This window comes from Delphinapterus leucas, chromosome 15 (genome assembly GCF_059928025.1).
Source record: "Delphinapterus leucas isolate spDelLeu-1000000601 "Yukka" chromosome 15, BTC_Dleu_Yukka2, whole genome shotgun sequence".
NCBI lineage: Eukaryota > Metazoa > Chordata > Mammalia > Artiodactyla > Monodontidae > Delphinapterus > Delphinapterus leucas.
The window spans coordinates 29,632,628-29,652,986 of record NC_143143.1 but is presented as its reverse complement, the minus strand read 5'-3'; the positions used below and the strand labels follow the sequence as shown (position 1 = coordinate 29,652,986).

The following is a 20,359-nucleotide window of genomic DNA, read 5'->3' as shown; positions in this document are numbered from 1 at the left end:
AAAGAGACAACACTACAGATCCTGCATGTATTACAAATGTAATTAGAGAATATTATGAAGAACTTTGTAAACTTGAAATTCTGTTAAATTTTGAAATTTTGTGTGAAAAAAAAAATTAACAGAAAAGTAAAATATGAATGATTCCTATATCTATTTTTAAAAATTCAATCATAATTGAAAACCTTTATCACTAAGTTAACTCCAAGCCCAGATGGCATTGTGATGAATTATTTTTAACATTTAAGAAAGGAGTAATACTATTTGCAGACAGAAACTCTTCAGAGAATGGAAAAAGACTTTCCAGTTTTTTATATGAAGCCAAAATAACCCTGATTTCAAAACCTGATAAAGGAAAAGAATGACTCATCTTTCTCATAACATTGATACAAAGTCCTAAACAAAATGTTAGCAAGTTGAATACAGAAACATGAAGCAAAAAAATGGGCATATTATGACTGACTGAGGTTTCTTTCAGAAATAAGCTAGGTTTAGTATTTTAAGAGATCAACCAATATGATAGAAGTTAATTGAAAAAATGAGATTATATTATCTAAATATATATGAAAAGGATAAAATTGAAAATGCATTAATGATAAAATCTGGGAATAGAAGGGTATTTTATTAATCTAATATTGAGCATTTGTAAAACGTATAGCAAAAATCATAGTGGTGTTAGTGAAACCACACACTCCTTTCAAGATTGGTAATGAGTGAAGGATGCCTGCTAACAGCATACCCATTCATAGCATACTGGAGGTTCTAACTAGTGCAATAAGAAAAATAAGGCTTAGCAAGAAAATTATGACACTACATAGAAAGTTCAAAAGAACTTACTTGGTTTAATAAGTGAATTTAATGAATTAATTGGAGATACGATCAATAAAAAAGCACTGATTGTATTTCTGTATGATACCAGGCAGAAAAATGAAATTTTGAAGTGATGCCACATAGAAAGTATTAAAAAATGAATGCCTATGTCAGTAATGGGATAGAGGAACAAAAGACATGAAACATATAAAACAAAGTAAAATGGTAGCCAGAAATCCAGCTATATCAATGTTAATGTCAAGTGTGAATGGATTAAACAATCCAGTCAAATACCAGATTGTCAGACCAGAGGAAAAATAGCATCCAACTATATGCTGTCTGTAGGAGACACACATAGATTGAAAGATACAATTATGTTGAAAGCATAGAAAAAATCATGTGAATAGCAACTATAAGAAAACTAGAGTGGCTATACTAATTTAAGACAAAATAGACTTTAAAATAAATATTAGAGGTAAAGAGGGACATTTTGTAATAAAAGGTGCAGTCCCTTAGGAAGTTATAACAATTACAAACATGCCACTAACTAGCGCCAAAATATATGAAGCAAATATTGACAAGAATTGAACAGAGAAATAGAAAATTTCAACAATAATAGTTGGAGACTTCAGTACAACACTTTCATAATGGAAAACTAGGTGAAAGATCAATTAGAAAAGACTTTAATAATGCTGTAAATCAACTAGACCTAAGAAACATCTTTTGAACACTCAACCAAACAAAAGCAGATTATATTCTTCTTAAATGTACATAGAAAATTTTCCAAAATAGACATTATGCTAGGCCATAAAACAAACCTCAACACATTTTAAAGGACTGAAACCACAACAAACTACATTCTATGACCACAGTGGAATGAAATTAGAACCTAAGAAGAAGAAATTTGAGAAATTCACAGCTATGTGGAAATTAAACAACACACTCCTAAATAATGAGTGAGTCAAAGGAGAAATCATGAGGGAAGTTAGAAAATACTTTAACATTAATGGAAATGAAGACATAACATACAAAACATTTTGGGTGCAATTAAAGCTTTTCTTAGGAAATTTGTTGTGATAAATGCCTATATTTAAAAAGAAGACTTCAAATCAATAAACTGACTTTTAATCTTAATGCAGAAAGAGGAAACCTAAGCAGAATGAAGGAAATGATTAGTAAAATCAAGAAAGAAAAAAATAAAATTAATAAAATCAAAAGTTGTTTTTCAAAAAGATAACAAAATTGACAAACCTTTACCTAGAGTGACCATGAAAAAGACTCAAATTACTGAAATTTGGAATGAAAGGGTGCATTACTACTGATCTTGCAGAAGTTAAAAAGATAATAAGAGACTCCTATAGAACGATTCACTTATATACTGATCAGTTTTATAGATGAACTAGACAAAATTTTTTTTTTTTTTTTGTGGTACGCAGGCCTCTCACTGTTGTGGCCTCTCCCGTCGTGGAGCACAGGCTCCGGACACGCAGGCTCAATGGCCATGGCTCACGGGCCTAGCTGCTCCGTGGCGTGTGGGATCTTCCCAGACCGGGGCACGAACCCGTGTCCCCTGCATCGGCAGGCGGACTCTCAACCACTGTGCCACCAGGGAAGCCCTAGACAAATTCTTAACAAGACCAAAATGAACAAAACTGACTCAGGAAGAAACAGAAAATCTGAAAAGCAAGTAAAGAGATTGAATTAGTACACAAAGAAAAACTCAGATGGTTTTTGTTGTTGAATTCTACCAAACGTGTAAAAATACCAATTTCTTACAAATTCTTCAGAGAAATAGAAGAGGAAGGCACACTGCCCTGATCATTCTGTGAGGCCAGTATTATCCTGGTAACAAAATCAAAGACACTGTAAGAAAATGACAGAACAATATCTCTTATGAATATAGGTGCAAAAATTGTCAACAAAGTACTAGCAAGTTGAATCCAGCAACGTCATGACCATGTAGGGTTTATCCCAGGAATGCAAGGTTGGTTTCACATCCAAAAATATATTAATGAATGTACCATATCAATAGAATAGAGAACAAAGCCATATGGTCATGTTAATGCTGAAAAGGCATATTCTGACAAAAATCCAAGGTTCCTTCATGGTAAAAAAAAAACAAAAAAAGAAGTAGGGTTAGTTGGGAAATTTTTTTTAACCTGATAAAAGGTACCTGTGAAAAATCTACAGTTAACGTTATGCATAATGATTAAAGACTGAAGGTTTTCCTCCTAAATAGGGAGCAAGACAAGGATGTCCACTCTTGCCAATTGTACAGGAGGTTGTAGCCAGGACAATTAGGCAAGAAAATGGAATAGATTGGAAAGGAAGAAATAAAACTGTTGACAAATGACATGATCTTGTATGGAGGAAATCCTAAGGAATCTGCAAAAAGCTATTCTGAGATGAGAATAAGATCAATAGAGTTGCAGGATGCAAGATAAATATACAAAATTCTATTGTATTTCCATGTACTTGCAGTGAAAAATTTTGAAGTTTCATTAACAATAGTATCAAAAAGTGCAAAACTTTAACTCTGAAAAGTAAACATTATTGAAAGAAATTAAATGTCTAAGTAAATGGAAAGACATCCCATATTCATGGATCAGAACACTTGATAGAATGAAGGTAATTGCTCCCTAAGTTGATCTAAAGATTCAACACAATCCCTATTGAAGTGCCATCTGGCTTCTTTGCATAAATTGTTAATCTGGTCCTAAAATTCATATAGATATTCCGAGAACTCAGAATAGCAAAAACAGTCTTGAACATTGAGGACTCACACATCCTGAATTCAAAACTTACTAGAAAGCTATAGTAATCAAGACAGTGTGGTACAGGCATAAGGCCATACCTATATATCAGTGGGATAAAATTGAGAATCCAGAAATAAACAATAAACCTTCACATTTATATAGACAATTGGTTTTTTTTTTTTTTTTTTTTGCATTACGCGGGCCTCTCACTGTTGTGGCCTCTCCTGTTGCAGAGCACAGGCTTCGGACGCGCAGGCTCAGCAGCCATGGCTCATGGGCCTAGCTGCTCTGCGGCATGTGGGATCTTCCTAGACCGGGGCATGAACCTGTGTCCCCTGCATCGGCAGGCGGACTCGCAACCACTGCGTCACTAGGGAAGCCCTAGGTAATTGGTTTTTGATGAGAGAAACAAAACAATGAGGGAGAAGGAATGGCCTTTTCAAAAGGTGCTGGAACAGCTCTATGTCCACATGCAAAAGAATAAGTGTGGACCTTCTCCCTCACTTTATTACTAACACACATAAAAATTAACTCCAAATGTATCCAAGAGGTAAAACAATAAAATTTTTAAACAGAGATAAATCTTCATGACCTTGGATTAGGCAGTGATTTTTTTTTTTGGATATGACACTAAAAGCACAAGCAACAAATGAAAAAGTAAATTGGCCTTTATCAAAATTTAAAACTTTAGTTTCTCAAAGTGTACCATCAAGAAATTGAAAAGACACCCACAAAATGTGAGGAAAAGTTTGGAAATCATGTCTATAGGGACTCAGATCTGGAATATATAAAGATGTCTTACAAGTCAACCATGAAAAGTCAGATAACCCAATTTTGAAGTGGACAGATGAGCTGAATAGTCATTTCCCCAAAAACAATATACCAGTGGCCAATAAGCTCATGAAATAATGCTCATCATCATTAGCCATAAGGGCAGTGCAAATTAAAATGACAGTGAAGTCATCACTCACACCAAGATGCAATACTAAAACAGACAGATGATAATGAGTATTGATGGATGAAGAGGTGCTAAAATTGGATCCCTCATACTTTCTTGGTGTGAATGTAAATTGGTCCAGACCCTTTGGAAAACAGTCTGTTTCTTAGAAGGTTAAATGTAGAGTTACTGTATGATCAGCAATTCCATCCTTGGGCATATACCCAAGAGAAATGAAAACCTGTTCACACAAAAATTTATACGTGAATGTTCATAGCATTATTTATAATAGCCAAATCTGGTTCTTTAGCAAGATGTGAATATCCAGAGTTATTCTTGAAAGTACAGTTTACCCTTGAACAACATGAGTTTGAACTATGCAGATCCACTTATGTGGGTATTTTTCAATAGTAAATATTATAGTACTACATGATCTGCAGTTGAATCTGCTGATGGAGAATTGTGGATATGAAAGCATCATAACCACATATATGAAAGGCCAACTGTAAGTTATATGTGGATTTTCAACTGCACGAAGAGTTGAACCCCAAACCCTATGTTCAAGGATCAAATGTGTGTGTGTGTGTGTAAATATAATGTAAGAGTAAAGTAAAACCTGGGATATAAAGTTCTAAATTCAGTGAAAAGAAATCTCTTGACCTCAGTGGTTAATGAAATGTTAGCTGAAAAATGTTTTTAGGGAATGTTTAAATATACTAGGCTCCACAGAATTGTAAAGCATTTGTAGACCTTAAAAAATAGGACATTTTCAGGGCTTCCCTGGTGGCGCAGTGGTTGAGAGTCCGCCTGCCGATGCAGGGGACGTAGGTTCGTGCCCTGGTCCAGGAGGATCCATGTGCCGCGGAGCGGCTGGGCCCATGAGCCATGGCCGCTGAGCCTGCATGTGTGGAGCCTGTGCTCCGCAACGGGAGAGGCCATGGCGGTGAGAAGCCCGTGTACCTCAAAAAAAAAAAAAAAATAGGACATTTTCATACTAAAATGACATGGAGATAAACATAAATAATAAAATGTAAAACATAACAAGTTATAAAAATCAGAGGGCATAAAACCAAATGTAAACTAAAGCTTTAATGTGTCATTTACAATAAATGTAATTGGATTAAATTCTCCTATTAAAAGACATTCATTAGTTTAAAATATTTTCAATAGGTTTTATAAGAGACATCTAAAAAAAGTTGGTGGGATGAACAGCAATATATTCAGCATGAGTTTCATCACCAGATAAAATAGAATAAAAGGGACAGATTAGATTATGTTTTTACAGTTTAAAATTAATAGGATGCTTTCAAACAATTACAGGCATACCTTGTTTCATTGCACTTCTCTTTATTGTGCTTCGCAGATAGTGTGTTTTTTACAGATTGAAGGGTTGTGGCAACCCTGTGTTGAGCAAGTCTGTGGGCAGCATTTATCTAACAGCCTTTGCTCATTTGTGTCTCTGTCACATTTTGGTAATTCTTACAATATTTCAAAACTTTTCATTATTATATTGCTATGGTGATCTGTGATCAGTGGTCTTTGACGTTCCTATTGGAATTGTTTTGGCATTTTTTGGACAATAAATTATTTTCAAATTAAGGTATGTACATTGTTTTTTTAGTCTATTGTACACTACACTACAGCATAAATAGCTTGTATATGCCCTGGGAAACCAAAAACTTCATGTGAGTCACTTTATTGCAGTATTTGCAGTGTCTGGAACCTAACCTGCAGTATCTCCTAGGTATGCCAGTATACATCTGAGGGAAAGCAAAATTACTTCCCTTCCTGTAACTATATCCTAAAATCTAGATGGATTGAGGATGTAAATTATAAATGACAAATCTTTAAGACTTGAGAAAATGTAGATGACCTGTTTTTCTGACCTTGTGCTGCAGGACAGTACCACGATTCCAAAGACCTCTGTGAAATGTGGCTTATTTGCAGCAAAGGACTCAAGTCTAAATGTCAGGATGGTGATGCCAGTGATCCCCCAATTAGACTGAGTTGTTGCTTTTTATGCTCCCAGTAATAAATTTCACTCACCCTCACTACAACATGTAAACTATTTCTTCACCTTTTAGGCAGTTACCAGTACAGTTGACCCTTGGAATTATTCTTTTTTCAAAATTCTTTTATTTCTATAGCTCTTTTTTTTCAGACTTCATTTTTTTAGAGTAGTTTTAGACTCACAGCAAAATTAAGAAGATACAGAGATTTCTCATATATCCCCTGACCCCCACATGCATAACCTCTCCCATTATGAATATCCCCCACCAGAGTGGTATATTTGTTATAATTGATGAATCTATGGATCATTCTCTTCTTGATCTTGATTCTGATTAAATGGGTGTATTCAGTTTGTGAAAATTCTTTTAACTGAACACATGATATGTGCACTTTTCTGTAGGTACTTCAGTAAAATGTTTGGAAAAAAAAAAAAACCCAAAATAAAAAAATTAAAAATTGATCAACCTTGCTAGAGAAAAGATTTGGTTTGTCTTTGGGGAATATTACAAATACTGTATTCATGAAAAGGCTATCAAATATGTAGTCATATAGAGAAAATAGAGTTCTATTTTGTATCAGGCCCTTAATGAAAATGTGCTATTTTTCTGGATTTCCTGATTTTTATGTATACATAACAGGTTTTTGCAATTTGAGTTTGTGATATTTTTTCTTTTTCTAAATAAATATTCACTTAGCCTTCAAGTCTAACAAATCCTGGAACTGTTCCTGGTCAAATGATATAGTGAATGAAAAAACTACAGTAAATGAAAACTTTGAGTAAGAAAATAGATAAGGATAAATCAGATTATTCAGGTAGCTTTGACTGGGTTATTTGCACCTTAAAATGTCTTAGATTCTGTCTTCGAGTTTAATAAGTGCTCTATAGTTTGTTAGGTAACTGGTCTATCATGTATTATATAATTTTTTTTTTTTGCTTGTATTATGCCTTTAAGTGCCTTGTAATTTGGCAGTTTTCCTTTCTTTTAAACCATTTACTTACCTATGGTTCAGATCAGGCTTGATGTGGATACTGAGAAATAAATACTAAAATATTTTTCCCTGCTATGTAGTAGATTTTTCTTAAATTAATAGAAATAATTCAGAATTAAGGATGTATTGAAACCTAACTTGGCTTTCTTATTTGAACTAGCATCACGTTGTGTATTTTAGTGCTCATTTCATACTGATGATTGTTGAGAATTACTCGTGCAGTACCATTAATTTGGAAATTTGAACATTAGGAAAGCTTTAAAAAGGTGCCACGGTATGTAGAAAATGGAACATTCCACACAAAACATTGTTTTTTGTTTTTATGAAGAAATGCAACTTAATCTTTAGATTATCTAAAGTATGGCCTACTTGGATTATTTAAATCAGAACTTAATGGTTATAGTAGTGAGGTGATATAACAAAAAGTGGCCAGATAAATTATCAGACTTAGTATCAAATAGAGGCTTACTGACAGTATAAATTTTGACTTTATATAGAGTTATAGAACAAAATTTAAGTTATCAATAACAGATGAAAATGGGTATATTTTTCAATAAAAATAATTATCTAAATCTGGTAAGATTAGTTACGGCATTATTTTAATATTGTAAGTAAATGTTAACTTTTGTCTGCTAGAGATATTCATTTAAATATGGTATCTTAAATTCTAGGATATGAAAGATGGCAAGTCCAGATAGAAGTAAACGGAAGATTTTAAAAGCAAGAAAAACAATGCCTGCAAGTTGCCGGAAGCAAGCAGAGATCCTGAATAAGTCAAAGAATGTTGAAGCACTAAAAACAGCAGCAATTGGGAGTAATGTGTCAAGTAGTAATCAGAATTCAAGTACTGATGTCATAAGTAGCAAATGTAGACATTCTGAAAATGATGCTTCCTCTTTGGACTCTATAAAAATTTCAGTATGTGCACCAAAAAGTAAAGTATTTTCTCAGAACTTAATAAAACCACTAGAAATTGTTGATTCGAAAACAAGATTAGAATACACTGAAGAACAAGTTGTGTACTCTTATGAAAAGCCAAGTAAAACAGTAGAATCTCCCAGGAAACTCTTTACACAAGACGCAAAAGATTCACAAAACACTTTTGAAAGCCATTTTGAATGTCAGGCAAGTGTAACACGATCCATTTTTGAACATGAAGAGGATTGTAATCTGAAATCCATTTGCTGTCCATCCAGTGTATTGAGTGGTGTAGTTCAGATGTCAAAGTCTACAATAACCAATACCTTGGATGATAAGAGAACTGACAAGATAGTTTCCTATTTAGAAACAAACTCCAATTCTGAGTTTCGTGATAAAAGACAAAATAACACTTTAACTTTAAATTCAGATATCCCTTTTGTGCCTGTTGATAAAATACCTAACTTGGTAAATTCAGTCATTTCTAGTAACTGTGCTGCTGACATTTTGAAAAGTGAAGAATCCTGTAGAACCTGTCATTCCAGCATTTTAAGTTGTGAAAGTACAGATACAAAGTGGCTGTCCTCATTTGACACTGATAGTAATAACAGTAAGTGCATACTTACGTATCTCTTGGAGAAGTTAAAATAGTTACTTTGCTTTGGGCAGTTTCATAATCTCAGAAACAGTAGAGTACACATAGACAGGAAAACAGTAAATGATAATTATTTCAGAGTATCTTATTTCTGAACCATTCTTGGCGGGGAGGGGGAATGGTATCCTCTATGTCCAAAGGGAAGTAAATTCTGGCAAAGAAGGAATCAATCACTTTCCTTTGAAAGTACAACAAAATCAAAAGGTGGTTTATAGAAATTGCTTGGTTTATTTCATTTACACCTTTTCTTTTTTTTGAAGTTTTATTAAATTTATTAATAAGGAGGCTAGTTGAAAGGCAGAGTGGGTTTTTTAAATAGTTGAACCCATTTCTTTCCATAGAATTGGCCTGTATATCACATGCCAAGTGTAAGCGGATAGATAATAAGAATACATACAGGTTTGTGTGTAAAGTGAGAAACTCATCAAATAATTAACCAATGAAGTTCTAGGGTTATAAAGTTATTAAAATAGCACAAGTAAATTTCATTAAAAGGGTGTTTTTGTAGGTTAATGAAATATAAGAAAAACTTGATTTACTAGGATAAATTGTATTTGTGTTCTTATGTATGCTACAGAGTGATCATTTAACAAGGTGAATTTTAAATTGCTTAAAAATAATAGTAGGATCACCTATTAAAAATATGTAGGACTGCCTAAGTAACTCTAAAAATAATGTAAGACCACCAAGTAAATAACTGTAAACAGAAGATCAAACGCTGTAATTTATTGTTTTTGTTAGTATTAAGTGTATATTAAATACTCTGGAAGGAAAGTATATCTGAGACCAGGACTAAAATACTCTTTTTTTTTAAGGATTAGTTTGTCAGAATTTTTTATACATTTTCTAAAAAATACTGCTGTGGTCACATTTTAGTTTTTTAATTTGCTTAGGGGTCCCTAAATTAGAGAATTCCCCTGTTTCCTTCATTAGAAGGAGTATTTTTCTGTCTCATCTTTCCATCTCCCCAAGGCCATAATCAAAAGAAGAGGATGTTTTCAGAAATCAAAGAAAATGTTAAGCGTGTGAAAACTTCAGAGCAAGTTAATGAAAATATTTCTCTAGCTCTGGGAAAGCAAACAGCATTGCTGGAACAGGTAAAATATTGGGCTTAAATATTTGCTTCAGAAACTTTTACTTTTGATTAGTAAAAAATGGTAAAAGTTAATTGATCTAAACAATGAGTACAGATAACTTTCATGATGCAGGGCAGGTATATGAAAACTGAATTATTAGCAGGTGGAGATATTAGGGAAAAATAATTGTTTACATCACCAAAACATCTCTAGATCCTTCAAAATGATCCTATGCAGAGTAACCTACAGAATCACATGAAGGTAGAGTGCTGTGGTAGAAAGAGAATGGGCTTTTTAGTCAATATTATGCTCAAATCTCTTCAAGTCAGACACTACATGACCTTGAGCTTTGTGAACAATTCTGTCTCTTTTGTACTGGTCATGGTGTTCTTGATCTACAGCTATAGCTGTTTATTACCACAATTGACCACTACTTCATAGACCCAGGCAACCCGGAAGTTCATTACAAAGTCCTGCTACATTCAGGTTTACTTGCCCTAATTTCCAAGAAATTAGGGAAAGGTTTACTTACCCTGATTTACACAGATATGGTGCATTATCTGACGTTTTGCTTTTATAGCATCATTAAGTGTACTTTTCCTTTTCTTTTTGCCCCATTTCATCTCATTGTACTACAGTTTCCATTAATGTCTGATCAACTCTGACTTTAAGTGTAATGAGCTTCAATTTTAGTAGGTCCTGTATCAGGACTTGTTTTGATGATCATGTTTTGCTATTTTATTACCACTGAAATGCCACAACTAAAAGTCATTATGTGATAGATTGTCGTCAGCTATAGTGGACAAAAAAATGTCCCAATCCAAACTATCCTGCTGTTTCAGAAACAAAAACACTGTTTCTAAAACAGGCCATTACAATTACATAGTTACATGTTATATCAACATATATTCACATAATAAATGGAAACCATTGAAAGACTCATGCAGAATCAGCTTAAAAGGTGAGTCAATACTTCCCCTTTCTACTTCTTATTTTCTTCTGCAAGACCAAAGGAGACATTAATAAAAAAATATGTAAATATTCTATTGTTTGCAGGGATGGGGTAGTGGAATTATGTTAAACATGGATCTAGCTTAAGAAGTTGGGGATTGCAGCTGTGTTACTCTCAGTGATTAGTAGCTGATTTCAGAAATAAGTTCTGATATGGACATATAAATACAAAATTTAATCTTTGAACATTTTAATTTCACTGGCACAGAAAAATCAGGGTTTTCATTCACCACTATTATCTACCTCACAAAAAACTTGGTCCAAGTTGACACAGAATATGGTCCTTGCCAGTGAGGTTGAAGGAATGCAGTTTATTTGTTATCCTCCCCCACCACTACCACCAGAAGTTTCTTACATTGTCGGGTGACAGCGTGGGTTTTAGCTAATTCCTATCTTTTATCTATCTCTCAGTAACTAGCTCTCCCTCACTTGGTATTTTAATTCCTGTCTGAACAGTTAACTCTCTAAACCACATCTCTTTGTTTTTCTTGTTTGAATCCCAGCGGAATAGGGCCTCTCATTCTGACATTGTTCTTCCCTACTGAGAGAGTCCCAGAGCAGTTAACTCTTATCTTTTGAGGTTTCAGAAGGATCTTGGCCTGGTTGATTCCAATTAAATTACTGAAGTAGAGGGGTTTTTCTTCCGAAGTCCAAGTTGTTAACCCTACCCACCATTGCAGAAAGTTGAGGCAGATAGGGGATATATATATATGTATATACACACACACATACACACACAATTTCCAGTTTTTCTCCAATCTTTAGGCCACTTTGCCTACCATCTGCAAATTGTAGCTAGGACTTCATCTGATTCCATAATTTTTGACACATTACCATCTGCAGAAGATATTTATGAGGTATTTGGTGGAGGTTATTGTGTCTTCCTTCTGTATGAAGACCATAACCACTAAATGAGAACAAGTGTGTACTCTACACTAGAGGACGCATGCCTTGGAGGGCAGTTAATCCAAAGTAACCAAGTTTTAAGAGTCTGCCTCCATCTGAATCACCAGGAGTACTTGTTTAAATTGTGGTGTCTTCAGCTCACTACTAATTGTTTTAAGCTTCTCTTTTCTCAGACTTAGCCGATAAGAATCATTAGTGGTGCCAGGCCTCTTTCCAGGCCTCTTTTCAGGAAATTGGTGAATCAGGGTAGGTCCTAGGAATTTGTGAATTTAACAAGTATTCCATATGATTCTTCCTTACCAGGGAAGTTTGACGAACACTGTATGGCTTTTGCTTCTTAGCAAAACAGTATTTCCATATTCAAAACAGTTAAATATGTATTCCAAGATTCATCAGGGTATGAACTTCACATATTGACCTCAGCCAGTGAACTGGCAAGCATGCAGTAATCCATAAAAACCACACATGGGGACAGGTAATGGCTGTCAGTAAAAATAGTATGATTTTCTGAGCACTTATTTACATAATACATATGTTTTGAGCAGTTATTAATCAGATATTTAAAAGTTGTGAGAGTACAAATGACAATCATGTCTAATAATGTTGAGAAACCACTGTAGAAATGTTAATGAAGCATTACGGAAGAAATCGAGTAGATGATAGTGTTGGAGATCAAGAACAATAGGGAATGAAAAGGAAAAACCTTGGGAATAATCAAATAAAATTACTGAATATGACTAATCATCTAGGTGACATCAGTATAAAGGAGTTTAACATAGAAACTATGTGCTACAGTTTTGAGCACCAAGAAACAAGATATTATGGGAAGATATAAATATTACTAATAAATACCTTAAATATATCATGACAGAATTTGTTATTAAGAGAGACTACCTACTCTGTTGTGAAAGTTGCTAAAAGGGGCATATACATTGAGCAAACACCTGCAGTGGATATTTCTGAATGTATGGCTCAGCAAAGCCATCATATCAGTAGGCATTGAGATTAATTATGCTACCTGAAAATAGGCCAACCTATTTTCTGAAAACTAGCCAGATAATGAAATTCATTAATGTTTCATGTGCTAACTACTGTAGTCTGATAGAATAGCATGCATTATGCCAGATAGCATTAGTCACATAATTGCTTTTTTCACTTTAACAATAAGTCATCCCCTCCCCCTGCAAAAAAAAAACTAAAGGAGATTATCTTGTATATTTATTTCTTTCATTTCAATTCAGTGTTTTCCATTTTATGGAGCTCTTATGCATATTATCTTTTTATGTTCTTATGAAAATCGTATGAGCATCACTTGTTCAACATTGTATGACATCTACCCATTTGTGGACCAGGAAAATGAAGCTCAGAGATGTTGTGACTTCCCGAAGGTCATATAGCTTGTTAATGGTGGGCTCAAGGCTCAAATTTTCATAATTTCCTTTCTGTCTACTACAGATCAACCAGCCATTTTCACTGGGCTCTGGTTTTCAGATAAGTGGAGTCCCTTTTTATAGAATACTAGGTTTCAGCTATGGTCATTAAAAAGTATAAATGGGATATATATAGACTTTTACTATTCCTTTAATTTGTATTATGGAATTCAGCCAAAACTGTAGGAAACTAAAATTAGCACTAGGAGAATTAATTTCTAACTTACCCATATATTTAAATATTAGATGTGTTCTGCTGAATTTGCTATTTAACTTTTATAAACCTTATTGACATAGTAATATAAATACATAAATAAAGAACCTTTTGTTAGTTACAATAAATCCAGAAAAGAGCAAAGCTGTTTTTAAGAAGTAGAAAATAAAATTGCTTTTAAATTTGAAACGTGGAGTGTTTTGGTTTTTATTTTAACATTCTAGGTCGGACATTTGATTCGACAGGAGATCTGTAGTATAAATTACAAACTATTTGATAACAAACTGAAAGAATTGACTGAACGCATTGGGAAGACACAGTGCAGGAGTAAACATGAAGCAATAGCTGATGAACTCTTCGTAAGTTTCTAATTTCATTTTATTTCATTTGAGTCCTTTTAAAAAGTAGAATTTAATGATATTTTACATATTAGGAAAGGAAAACAGTAAAGGTGGACCCAAATCTGATCCCTGGCCACAACCCTGATGTGCTATACCATTGGTAATATAAATTATTATATCTCAGCTGTATTGGCCCTTGAGAAATACTTGTAGAACCATCAGCCATTCTGTGTCAGTTCAAAATATATTCTATATTAGAGCTTGTATAACCTGTTTCAAACTTTCTTTAGGTTTTTTGTTTTGTTTTACTCTTCTAGGGTTACTTGCTAATTGGTGTTTCTACCAACATTAATTTTATTATGGACCAATTAGAAGTTTGATTTTCTTAATCTTCTATTCTTGAACATCTTATAGTAGATCAAACCTGATTTAAATGTTTGGCTTACATAAGAATTTCTCATTTATTTGGTGGATGCCTAAGTCTCACAAAATTACATTGGCAAATATTTTTCTCTCCATCTCTATATGATATATTATTTGGTACTCTGGGTTTGTATTTATTTGTTTTTCTCTTCTAGACAAAAATAAAAAAACTTCAAAGACGTATTAAAACGGTAATGTTATCTCATAGGAATTGTGTGGAACCAAACGTGGTATCCAGCAATACAGCTTGTAAGGTTGGTATAAACGTATAGGAGTTTTAATAACTTACTTGCCCCACATTATAAGTAGTTGGATTGTAAGAGCAGAATATACTTCCAATGAAGACATAGGTTTAAAAGACAATAAATTTATACTTAGAATGTTCGTCTATCTCTGGAGAAGATACCCTCAGATAGCCAAAAGTAAATGCCACCTGTATTTATTTCATAAAGTGAGTAGAGAGGTGGTTTGTGATTGCCTGTACTGCCTCCCTCCCCGCCATTTTATCATGATGAAAAATTTCAAACATAGAAAAGCTGAGAGAATTTTACAGTGAACGCTTGTATAATCAACGTCTAACTTCTACCTTTACTCTTTTAATATATTTTTGTCATGTATCTGCCAGCCTACTCATCCCCTAAGCCATGTTCATATTTGGTACAGTCATAAGTACTAACGTATTTTGTATCAAAATACACTTTGCAGTGTACACTTCCAAAATATTTCAGCATGGGTATCATTAAGTAGAGTTTAGTATCTGTTTATATTTTTTATATAAAATTTAAAATAGGGCTTCCCTGGTGGCGTGGTGGTTGAGAGTCCGCCTGCCGATGCAGGGGATGCGGGTTCGTGCCCCAGTCCGGGAGGACCCCACATGCCGCGGAGCAGCTGGGCCCGTGGGCCATGGCCGTTGAGGCTGCGCGTCCAGAGCCTGTGCTCCGCAGCGGGAGAGGCCACAACAGTGAGAGGTACCGCAAAAAAAAAAAAAAAAAAAAAAAATTTAAATTAATCATAAGTATACATTCACTGAATTTTTTCTTATGTCTTTATTCCCTTTAGTATCATATTTGCGCTAGCCTCAATAAATCAATTGGGAAGCATTTCCTTCCCTGTTTTCTGAAAGTTTGTGCAAGATTTTTATTACTTCCTTAAATGTTTGATAGAATCCACCTCTGAAAACTATCTGGGTAAGGACCTTTCTTTGTAGGAAGACTTTTTCCTGAAAATGTAATTCTTTCATAGGTATAAAGTAATTCAGATTTTCCTATTTCATTTTGTGTATTAGTTTTGTAAGTTATCTTAGCAAGGAATTTGTCCATTTCATCTAAGTTGATGATCTTGTTGGCATAAAGTTATTGATAAAATTCCCTTGTCCTTTTAACCTTTGTAGATCTGTAGTGATATACTCTATTTCATTTCTGATACGAGTATAATCTGTATTTCCTTTTTTTCTTTCTTTCTTTCTTTTTACATCTTTATTGGAGTATAATTGCTTTACAATGGTGTGTTAGTTTCTGCTTTATAACAAAGTGAATCAGTTATACATATACATATGTTCCCATAACTCTTCCCTCTTGCGTCTCCCTCCCTCCCACCCTCCCTATCCCACCCCTCCAGGCGGTCACAAAGCACCAAGCTGATCTCCCTGTGCCATGTGGCTGCATCCCACTAGCTATCTACCTTACGTTTGATAGTGTATATATGTCCATGCCTCTCTCACGCTTTGTCACAGCTTACCCTTCCCCCTCCCCATATCCTCAAGTTCATTCTCTAGTAGGTCTGTGTCTTTATTCCTGTCTTACCCCTAGGTACTTCATGACATTTTTTTTTCTTAAATTCCATATATATGTGTTAGCATACGGTATTTGTCTTTCTCTTTCTGACTTACTTCACTCTGTATGACAGACTCTAGGTCTATGCACCTCATTACAAATAGCTCAATTTCGTTTCTTTTTATGGCTGAGTAATATTCCATTGTATATATGTGCCACATCTTCTTTATCCATTCATCCGATGATGGACACTTAGGTTGTTTCCATCTCTGGGCTATTGTAAATAGAGCTGCAATGAACATTTTGGTACATGACTCTTTTTGAATTATGGTGTTCTCAGGGTATATGTCCAGTAGTGGGATTGCTGGGTCATATGGTAGTTCTATTTGTAGTTTTTTAAGGAACCTCCATACTGTTCTCCACAGTGGCTGTATCAATTTACATTCCCACCAACAGTGTAAGAGGGTTCCCTTTTCTCCACACCCTCTCCAGCATTTATTGTTACTAGATTTTTTGATGATGGCCATTCTGACTGGTGTGAGATGATATCTCATTGTAGTTTTGATTTACATTTCTCTAATGATTAATGAAGTTGAGCATGCTTTCATGTGTTTGTTGGCAGTCTGTATATCTTCTTTGGAGAAATGTCTATTTAGGTCTTCTGCCCATTTTTGGATTGGGTTGTTTGTTTTTTTGTTATTGAGCTGCATGAGCTGCTTATAAATTTTGGAGATTAATCTTTTGTCAACTGCTTCATTTGCAATTATTTTCTCCCATTCTGAGGGTTGTCTTTTGGTCTTGTTTATGGTTTCCTTTGCTGTGCAAAAGCTTTGAAGTTTCATTAGGTCCCATTTGTTTATTTTTGTTTTTATTTGCATTTCTCTGGGAAGTGGGTCAGAAAGGATCTTGCTGTGATTTATGTCATAGAGTGTTCTGCCTATGCTTTCCTCTAAGAGTTTGATAGTTTCTGGCCTTACATTTAGGTCTTTAATCCATTTTGAGCTTATTTTTGTGTATGGTGTTAGGGAGTGATCTAATCTCATACTTTTACATGTACCTGTCCAGTTTTCCCACCACCACTTATTGAAGAGGCTGTCCTTTCTCCACTGTACATTCCTGCCTCCTTTATTAAAGATAAGGTGACCATATGTGCTTGAGTTTATCTCTGGGCTTTCTATCCTGTTCCATTGATCTATCTTTCTGTTTTTGTGCCAGTACCATACTGTCTTGATTACTGTAGCTTTGTAGTATAGTCTGAAGTCAGGGAGCCTGATTCCGCCAGCTCCGTTTTTCGTTCTCAAGATTGCTTTGGCTATTCGGGGTCTTTTGTGTTTCCATACAAATTGTGAAAAATTTTTTTCTAGTTCTGTGAAAAATACCAGTGATAGTTTGATAGGGATTGCATTGAATCTGTAGATTGCTTTGGGTAGTAGAGTCATTTTCACAGTGTTGATTCTTCCAATCCAAGAACATGGTATATCTCTCCATCTATTTGTATCATCTTTAATTTCTTTCATCAGTGTCTTATAATTTTCTGCATACAGGTCTTTTGTCTCCTTAGGTAGGTTTATTCCTAGATATTTTATTCTTTTTGTTGCAATGGTAAATGGGAGTGTTTTCTTTTTTTTTTTTTTTTTGCGGTACGCGGGCCTCTCACTGTTGTGGCCTCTCCCGTTGCAGAGCACAGGCTCCGGACGCGCAGGCTCAGCGGCCATGGCTCACGGGCCCAGCCGCTCCGCGGCATGTGGGATCTTCCCGGACCGGGGCACGAACCCATGTCCCCTGCATCGGCAGGCGGACTCTCAACCACTGCGCCACCAGGGAAGCCCGGGAGTGTTTTCTTGATTTCACGTTCAGATTTTTCATCATTAGTGTATAGGAATGCCAGAGATTTCTGTGCATTAATTTTGTATCCTGCTACTTTACCACATTCATTGATTAGCTCTAGTAGTTTTCTGGTAGCATCTTTAGGATTTTCTATGTATAGTATCATGTCATCTGCAAACAGTGACAGCTTCACTTCTTCTTTTCCGATTTGGATTCCTTTTATTTCCTTTTCTTCTCTGATTGCTGTGGCTAAAACTTCCAAAACTATGTTGAATAAGAGTGGAGAGAGTGGGCAACCTTGTCTTGTTCCTGATCTTAGTGGAAATGCTTTCAGTTTTTCACCATTGAGGACGATGTTGGCTGTGGGTTTGTCATATATGGCCTTTATTAAGTTGAGGAAAGTTCCCTCTATGCCTACTTGCTGCAGGGTTTTTATCATAAATTGGTGTTGAATTTTGTCGAACGCTTTCTCTGCATCTATTGAGATGATCATATAGTTTTTCTCCTTCAATTTGTTAATATGGTTTATCACATTGATTGTTTTGTGTATATTGAAGAATCCTTGCATTCCTGGAGTAAACCCCACTTGATCATGGTGTATTATCCTTTTAATGTGCTGTTGGATTCTGTTTGCTAGTATTTTGTTGAGGATTTTTGCATCTATGTTCATCAGTGATATTGGCCTGTAGTTTTCTTTCTTTGTGACATCCTTGTCTGGTTTTGGTATCAAGGTGATGGTGGCCTCGTAGAATGAGTTTGGGAGTGTTCCTCCCTCTGCTATATTTTGGAAGAGTTTGAGGATAGGTGTTAGCTCTTCTCTAAATGTTTGATAGAATTCACCTGTGAAGTCATCTGGTCCTGGGCTTTTGTTTGTTGGAAGATTTTTAATCACAGTTTCAATTTCAGTGCTTGTGATTGGTCTGTTCATATTTTCTATTTCTTCCTGATTCAGTCTTGGCAGGTTGTGCATTACTAGGTATTTGTCCATTTCTTCCAGGTTGTCCCTTTTATTGGCATAAAGTTTCTTGTAGTAATCTTTCATGATCTTTTTTATTTCTGCAGTGTCAGTTGTTACTTCTCCTTTTTCATTTCTAATTCTATTGATTTGAGTCTTCTCCCTTTATTTCTTGATGAGTCTGGCTAATGGTTTATCAATTTTGTTTATCTTCTCAAAGAACCAGCTTTTAGTTTTATTGATCTTTGCTATCGTTGCCTTCATTTCTTTTTCATTTATTTCTGATCTGATTTTAATGATTTCTTTCATTCTGCTAACTTTGGGGTTTTGTTGTTCTTCTTTCTCTGATTGCTTTAGGTGCAAGGTTAGGTTGTTTATTCGAGATGTTTCCTGTTTCTTAAGGCAGGATTGTATTGCTATAATCTTCCCTTTTAGAACTGCTCTTGCTGCATCCCATAGATTCTGGGTCATCGTGTCTCCATTGTCATTTGTTTCTAGGTACTTTTTTATTTCCTCTTTGATTTCTTCAGTGATCACTTCGTTATTAAGTAGTGTATTGTTTAGCCTCCATGTGTTTGTATTCTTTACAGATCTTTTCCTGTAATTGATACCTAGTCTCATAGCATTGTGGTGGGAAAAGATACTTGAAACACTTTCAATTTTCTTAAATTTACCAAGGCTTGACTTGTGACCCAAGATATGATCTATCCTGGAGAATATTCCATGAGCACTTGAGAAAAATGTGTATTCTGTTGTTTTTGGATGGAATGTCCTATAAATATTAATTAAGTCCATCTTGTTTAATGTATCATTTAAAGCTTGTGTTTCCTTATTTATTTTCATTTTGGATGATCTGTCCATTGGTGAAAGTGGGGTGTTAAAATCCCCTGCTATGAATGTGTTACTGTCGATTTCCCCTTTTATGGCTGTTAGTATTGAGGTGCTCCTATGTTGGGTGCATAAATATTTACAATTGTTATATCTTCTTCTTGGATTGATCCCTTGATCATTATGTAGTGTCCTTCTTTGTCTCTTCTAATAATCTTTATTTTAAAGTCTATTTTGTCTGATATGAGAATTGCTACTCCAGCTTTCTTTTGGTTTCCATTTGCATGAAATACCTTTTTCCATCCCCTTACTTTCAGTCTGTATGTGTCTCTAGGTCTGAAGTGGGTCTCTTGTAGACAGCAAATATATGGGTCTTGTTTTTGTATCCATTCAGCCAATCTGTGTCTTTTGGTGGGAGCATTTAGTCAATTTACATTTAAGGTAATTATCGATATGTATGTTCCCATTCCCATTTTCTTAATTGTTTTGGGTTCGTTATTGTA

General features: G+C 34.8%; 1 protein-coding gene across 7 annotated transcripts in view; it reads left to right on the top strand.

The window, feature by feature from the left end:
- ATF7IP2 (activating transcription factor 7 interacting protein 2) overlaps positions 1-20,359 on the top strand; it is a 75,000-nt gene that overhangs the window by 4,504 nt on the left and 50,137 nt on the right. For all 7 annotated transcript variants that reach the window (XR_016387814.1, XM_022552183.3, XM_089896172.1 and 4 more), the window contains 4 exons: positions 8,172-9,028; positions 10,046-10,170; positions 13,935-14,069; positions 14,630-14,728. Coding sequence is in view for 6 of the 7 variants with exons in the window: in XM_022552183.3 (XP_022407891.1) it covers positions 8,182-9,028; positions 10,046-10,170; positions 13,935-14,069; positions 14,630-14,728 (1,206 nt within the window). In the remaining variant the exon portion in view is untranslated. The remainder of the gene's footprint in view (positions 1-8,171; positions 9,029-10,045; positions 10,171-13,934; positions 14,070-14,629; positions 14,729-20,359) is intronic.